A 7,344-nucleotide genomic window follows, 5' to 3' on the forward strand; every position below is an offset into this window, starting at 1 on the left:
CAAAATGATGAATAACTTCATCACCCAACCCCAAACCAATGAGAGAAAGAGCTTTGTCATTCAGATTCTCCCAGTGTGCAATTTTCTTTAGGGAAGTTCTTACCAGAAAACTTCTCGAACAAAATGGTAGTTGATTTGGAAGACTTCATGATTGGAAAAGTGCAGGTACAACAGACTTACAAATAGAGGAGCAGCAAACTTATGAAAGTGGAGATCAAGATAGTGACAGCAGGCTCGAAACTATCATCCCGTGAGCTCAAAGCCTAGATCTTGCAAATCAGCCATACAGTTGTATGAATTGTACAGACTGGTGCGCCGTACGACAGGCCTGTTGATTGCCATACCAGGTTGCCCGTACACTTCTGCCATATTGTCCGTATATCCTACGCTGTTGCTCGTATAGCCAGCTCAACATGGAGCTGTCCATCCTCTTCATCGTTGACCTTTGCTCCACCACCATTCTCCTTATGTTGCTGTCTCCTACATTGCTTCACTCGTGAGCTGCCGCCAGCCATGGGGCTGATCAAGTTGTGGTTTACTGTTCGTGAGTTGTGTGGCTACTGTACAAATTTCCCCTGCTGGCCCATGGCTGCTTTGCGAGCTGCCTACTCCTCTCTAAGTCCTCTCTTTGATGCTGGATCTACATATTCTTGGGTTGAGCTATGGACTACAGGTTCGATGTAGATCACTTCCTCCAAAAGCTCCAAACAATGGTGAGGCTAAGGGAGACATGAGTGCCTTTCAAGAAGGAGAATGGAGAGTAGCGTCATTGGCCTCCCTCACCTCATCCTCTTGGAAGATCAAAGAAAGAGACGTCTAGGAACTAGGCTCTGACACCACATGAAGGTACATGGCACAACATGGAAAGGAAATGGAAAAAGTAAAATGAAGATACAAGTGCAAAGCAATGATAACCAAAGTACTCACATGATAGAAAGCTTGATGTAGACCACATATATTGCAAGACTAGACAAGTACAATGCCTTTATAGAATAGGCACACACACTCTAGCTGTCATATGATATGGGATAAGTCCCATAGTGACATGTGGCACACTAGGATATAAAGTAGTCTAGTCCTACTCTAGAACTCAATAAAACACACTAGAAACACTCACTTTGACTTCATGTTCTAACATGGTCTCACATATAAAGAAATTGCTCTATCCTTATGATGAAATTTGCCAAGGGAGGCGTTGGGAATATAGGCCTTGGGGGCCTTGGTGTGGCCCAAACCCCACCTAGCAAAAAATGTACGTAGTTTTAATCCTAGACTAGGGCGAATATTGTATTACGCTTGTATGAAACAATACTTTTCTCCTTATAGTCACTACCAAGAAGGATTTATACACACACATGGAGCACCACATGAAAGGAGGTCCCACTAATTCTTAGCTTGTCATGCCTTCCCATGGTGGGTGTGATTTTGTCTCAACCTTTCTTCTCGAGGCTTTTAAAGAGATCATGAAAGCCCACCCTTAGACCTTCTAGATTTGGAGGTTTTGCACGGATGAAGGGAGGCACAATTGGATGCGGATAGAGGACATTTTTCGGAGTGGCTCGAAGAGAGTATTGTGCAGATGGGAATGGGAAAGAAAAATGTGGAGGGCGAGTGATGATATGTGCGACAATCATGGTTCATTGTATTGTATAATTAAAGGAGGTCATGCAATATGAGAGGGGAGAAATGTTGGAAAGGCGCATGTTGTATTAAGAAAAAGGAAGAAAAGAGAGCATGAATAGGAACCCCCAAGCATGATTAGTTCCATTCTCTGAATGGTCCCTTGAATGTCCTTTTCCTACAAAGTTGAACTTGTGCCATCTGCAACACAGCATCCATCCCCATGGCTCCGACCTGGCTTTCCTGGTCTTCTTCCTCCACACAGAAGCCCTCCTTCGGCTCCTCCTCCACTGCCGAGGACGTTACCTATGGCGTCGATGCGTCTGCCCGCACTGCCATTATCACAGGTGATCCTCCCTTGCATGATCTGGTTGTTGGCCTTCACCTTTGGAAGTAATTTGCCAGTAATTTGAGCTGGTGCATCCATTCGAGTGTATATTATTTGCATCCATTCGAGCTTCTCTGAGAGAACCACAGAGAGAGAGAGAGAGAGAGAGAGAGAGAGAGAGAGAGAGTAGAGAACAGATCCACCTCTTTCCTCATCTCGGAGCTCCTGCCTGAGCTTTTATACCGAGAGACCGGGCTTTTCTATGTGCAGTGGTTCTTTTGGTCATTAATGTTCTTGTCACTTGTCCTGTCCTCCTTTTATGCCTCGCTACAGGATGGCAAAGTAGACAATCTACTTCGTACTGTCCGATCTAATGGTGCGTTTGTTGAAGCTAATCGATCTTTTCTCGTTTCCGTGCCAGGTGCATCTAGCGGGCTGGGGACGGAGACCGCCCGGGTTTTGGCCTTGCGCGGCGCGCAGGTTGTGCTTGCCGTGAGGAACGTCGCTGCTGGGGAGAAGGTGAAAGAGAGCATATTAAGCGAGAACCCAAATGCGCGCTTGCATGTTTTAGAGATCGACCTCAGCTCGATGGAGTCGGTGCGCAAGTTCGCTCAGAATTTCAAGGCGACGACTCTGCCTCTGAACATATTGATGTAAGCACGGCGCGCTCCTTTTGGAAACGAGATATTGCTAATAATAATGCAAACTTTAACATATAATATGAACTGCTCCTCGTCACGTTTGTCCGTCTACAGCAATTTTGTTGACTAAAATCTCTGAATCACGACTCTTTGACGGCAGTAACAATGCAGCTATCATGGCTTGCCCATATGCGCTGTCAACAGATGGGATTGAAATGCAGTTCGCAACAAATCATATTGGTGAGTCGTTTGCCTTGGGCTGATCAATGATTCTTCACGTGCGTAAGTTGTACATAACGGCTGATTTTTTTCATTGATTCGCCGTTTTGCAGGCCACTTTCTATTGACGAGTCTTCTTTTGGATACTTTGAAGAGCACAGCCAAGGAAACTGGCATCCAAGGCAGAATTATCAATGTTTCGTCTATGGGACATAAGTTCACGTATTCCGGTGGCATCCGCTTGGACAAGTTGAACGACAAGTCAAGGTACTTCCTACGCCTCTTTTGACACTTCATGCTTGGTAAAGAATTGGAGGCCTTTGGTCATACCTTTTTTTCCCTCTTCTAAATAACCTTTTTTTCCTTTTTGGCTTGCCCTAGTAGCTGATCTTTCTTAATAGAATTTTGGTATTCCTCCAAAATCAAAGTAAACAAAGGTTATTTAAAAAAGTATAATCACCTAAATCGACTTCCAAGGAAAACTCTGCAAACCAAGAAGCAACATAGGCTAGTAGATCTAAAATACCCACCTTGGATCTTACTAAAAAGTTTAGTCAGAATTCTACCATGGTGAAACAAAACATTAAGGCCTTTGATTATGTTTAGTAGCACCTGCAAACATAGCAAAGGACTCCTTATGGGACTTAGCATGTGGATGGGGCTAGGATGGTAATCTAAATTGTCCTCATCCTTGGCCTTTGCAATTGGAATGGGATCCCCTCTTTTTAGGGATTCGGAAAGATAAAATGATGATATCTCTCCTTATCATGAAATGATGCCATCTGTCCTCTCCTTTTTACGATTAGCACATGGTGGGATGAGAATAGGAAAGAAATATATTTTATTAGGATGGGACCACCTTTTTCCATTCCCATCCTATTTCCTCTGATGTGCTAAGACCTTTTGAGACAATATACAACATTGGATCACGAGAGAAGAAAAGAACTGTATTGTTGATGAGCAAGAAATTATACACTCATTAATTTTATGATATGGTCTTCAAGAAGTGGCGTTTGTGTCTAGTCAAACTTAGGATTTGACTTGGGCTCAATCTCTTCATTTGAAGAGGATACTATCCTTGACTTCCCAACATCGTTTCCGATGCAAGCATTGATCTCCTTGAATTTGATGTGACCACGTGAGACAAAATGGCTTGTAATAATAGTCATTTATATAGAGATTGGATGAATAACCCTATCATCATCGTACTCCATGTTCTTGAATGCAACAGTCTTCCACAACAATGGTGCTTACATGTAAGTAGAACAAGTTCCCTTTATCTGACACATAGCCAACATAGGTTGAGGACAAGTACCTTACCATCATTGCTAAGGGTCTAAAGCTATGTTTCATGGCTAAATCTTCTCAGATATTGATGCATATTCTACACTTGCCACCTTATTGTCTTTCTTATAGGTAAAGCTTAGAGCCATACTCTTCTCTATATTAGTATGAATATTGACTTAGAATTCTTGTGACAATGTACGCATTGTTTTGGACTGAAAGTGACTTGTTTAATCTACTCCATTGGGGTCAATTAACATGAGATCATAATCCTTAGCCCCACCATCATGCATGTGGTATATAGCATTGGGCTTGAGTAAAGGATGGCACATATTCATGTGAGATGCAATGGATGACATAGTTTAAGGAGTGGCCTTGTCAATCATGCTGTTTGCTATTCTTCAATTATATATTTATCATCGTCCACTTAGTAATACTACTTATATATCCCTTTGGAAAAAGCTAAAAGATGTTTAAAGCCCTTTACCAAGAGTGGACAATAAATAATATCCATGTCATAAATATAAACATCTAGTCTAACCTAGTCTAACCTTGGCCTAGTCTAATAAAAACATCTAGTCTAACCCAATCTAACCTTGGCTACAAATGTGGGTAGTACAATATTTAATTCAATTATGTGGATGTCTTTTAGTCCATCTTGGTTGCAATGCAATAAATTGTCATTAGGATAAATCAGAGCTCATTTTGGGGCCTTTTAGCCTAGAAGGAAAGTAGCCCTCTGCCAATCAAACAAGGGCCAATGTAACGTTGGAAAAAATCAAAAAAAGGAGAACAAAAGAATGACCGTCGAATTTGTATTCAATGAGGATACCTGAGCTACTTTATTATATCTGACAGGGTGCAGAGAATTTGGTGTTTTTTACCTTACCGGTGCGTCACCAATCTAATATCAAATCGCATTCTCTTGTATACTTTATTTTTAAATATTTTGTGTCTTTTTCGGGCCTCTGGTTATTCGTTTTCAGCATTTTCGAAGCTCCGAACGCACGGGTGAGATCAAAAACACCAAATTTTGTAACCCTATGTCAGATGTAATAAAGTCGCTTAGGTGTCCTCATTGAATGCATGTCTCCCTAGAACATGTACTTTGTCATTTTGCTTTTTGATTTTATCCATTTTGAAGCACAAAAAAAGAGAAATATAGCCATTTCTCTTCGTTTTATGTCAAGAGATAAAATACTTTTATAAAAATTATTTGCAACTAACTTCAAGTATTGTTGTTGCCATGACAGCTATTCAGCATGGCGTGCATATGGGCAATCAAAACTGGCAAACATATTACATGCACAGGAGCTAGCAAGGCGATTTGAGGTAGGCCTCATTAAAAGGTCTCTTTCTTAAAGATGCATGTGCGACCCTTCAATACTTAATTAAGATAAGAATTTAGCTCATGGTTAACCCTCTTTGTTAAAGATCTAGTTTTTTTTTTTGCAGGAGGAGCAAGTTAATTTGATAGCTAATGCTCTTCATCCAGGGGTGATCAAAACAAACCTCTCAAAACACACTTCTGTAATTTTTCGTAAGTTCACTTTTGAACCTTATTTTATTATTTTGTATCATTGAAGTTCTTATATTGTAGATTACATTCCTTTAAAATTGGACTTTCTTAGCATGATATCTTATGTAATCAAAAGGGCACCCATCAAAATGGTACTAAAAGTACATAGTATCAACATCATGAGTTGTGGAAAGCATGGAGAGAGAGAGAGAGAGAGAGAGAGAGAGAGAGAGAGAATATCATGACAAGGAGAGAGAGCTATTTTGTATCTAGATAAGACACTTGTAAAAAGGGCATTGTGCCATGCTCATATTTTAAAGTAATACCAAGTAATGACTTTCTTGCTTTTCCTTTTGACATTGTCTTTGTAGAGTTTTTTGAGCGGGTAGGAGGATTGTTGTTCAAGACAATTCCTCAGGTGAGAAAATAAAGTTCTTATGTTTGGCTCTTTTCATATTAATTTTTGTTGAAGATCCCATGTCTTTGTTTGCGTGATAAACATTATTTTACTATGATGATCATATGATTTAGCACTTAACTTTTGCTTAAAGAAAGCATGTACAAGTGCATTACATAATTTTTGGGGGGCATTGAATGATATTCTCTTTGTAAAGAATTTCATAATTTTATAAGAGAGAGAGAGGAGTCATACTGATAAGTCTTTAATCTTCCATAGGGTGCTGCCACGCAATGTCTTCTAGCCCTTCACCCATCTATCGACAACACAAGTGGAAAGTACTTTGTGGATTGTAACGTATCCAAGCCAAGTGCAGAAGCATGTGATACAAAACTTGCAAAGGACTTATGGGAGTTAAGTGAGAAGCTCACATCTTTGAAAGAATAGACATCTATATTGCAAACAATTAGTCTGACTATTATTAACTAGTCTTAGAGTTTTTTTTGTTTGTATTCTTATAGAAACAAATTATCTTTTGTGATTTGAATTGTAACATGAACTTTTTTTAACTAACATACAAACTAAATAATTGAAAAATAATGAGCATAGGCATCTTTATAAGTATTGGAATGTTTTTCTATTATATAGATTTGGTTTGTTTCTCATGTTCAATTTTCAAAGTCCCTTATCATTGTGATAATTGCTTCCTTTCAATGTTGATGGTGTTTTTTCTCTCCCCTCTCTCTACTTTCATTATCCATGTGTGCTACTCGCTCTTTTAAATGCTTTTGTTTCACATCCCTCTCTTGACCAAGGATTTGGTTGATGTTTTCACATTTGTGTCAATCCATCATCAGAGAGCATATTTATTTTCAAAATAGTCTTAACATATATATAGGGCATACTAGAGAAAATCTAGGAAATTGGCTATAACCATTGGAGGTACTCAAATTATTATTGGAGGTATTATTGGTAATAATAGATGCATTATCATTTGTAGCTACAAAATTTATTGCAAGTCGTACTTTTCCACTTAAAACTCTCATTATTAATATCCTTATTATTTTGATGCTATTAGCATGATCATGAATCATAAAGCAATTACCAATAGGCTTTTTAAAGTATATTTTGGCTTCTATGGTAATAGTCCTTAAAAAATGGCAAGTCTATCTTTCCACAATTACTAACAGTAGGCTTTTTCTACTATAGTTTGGCTTCTAGGGATGGCAACTTTAGCTTAGCCTTATTTTGGTTCCTAGCTTTGATAAATGAGTTGTTGTATTGGGTTAAGTTGAACCATGGTTACAGAAGTACACAAAGTGATAATGCTACCACT

General features: G+C 39.3%; 1 protein-coding gene across 1 annotated transcript; it reads left to right on the forward strand.

Annotated features, from left to right (window-relative positions):
- The first annotated feature begins 1,680 nt into the window (after window positions 1-1,680).
- On the forward strand, window positions 1,681-6,544 carry LOC147891181 (short-chain dehydrogenase TIC 32, chloroplastic-like). Its single transcript, XM_087390004.1, has 8 exons — window positions 1,681-1,967; window positions 2,370-2,601; window positions 2,750-2,829; window positions 2,922-3,075; window positions 5,346-5,424; window positions 5,548-5,632; window positions 5,983-6,029; window positions 6,288-6,544. The coding sequence occupies exons 1-8, from the start codon at window positions 1,844-1,846 to the stop codon at window positions 6,453-6,455; spliced, it is 969 nt and encodes a 322-aa protein (XP_087246130.1). The 5' UTR covers window positions 1,681-1,843; the 3' UTR covers window positions 6,456-6,544.
- Window positions 6,545-7,344: the final 800 nt, after the last annotated feature.

The sequence above is a fragment of the Dipteris shenzhenensis genome, chromosome 18, assembly GCF_047967505.1.
Source record: "Dipteris shenzhenensis isolate YYH24624 ecotype China chromosome 18, Dip_SZ_1.0, whole genome shotgun sequence".
In the NCBI taxonomy this organism is placed as follows: domain Eukaryota; kingdom Viridiplantae; phylum Streptophyta; class Polypodiopsida; order Gleicheniales; family Dipteridaceae; genus Dipteris; species Dipteris shenzhenensis.

Coding starts and splice junctions, on each gene's coding strand:
- LOC147891181 (XM_087390004.1), top strand. CDS start 1,844: ATGGCTCCGACCTGGCTTTCCTGGTCTTCTTCCTCCACACAGAAGCCC. Junction 2,602..2,749: donor CTGCCTCTGAACATATTGAT/GTAAGCACGGCG, acceptor CTTTGACGGCAG/TAACAATGCAGCTATCATGG. Junction 5,425..5,547: donor AGCTAGCAAGGCGATTTGAG/GTAGGCCTCATT, acceptor TTTTTTTTGCAG/GAGGAGCAAGTTAATTTGAT.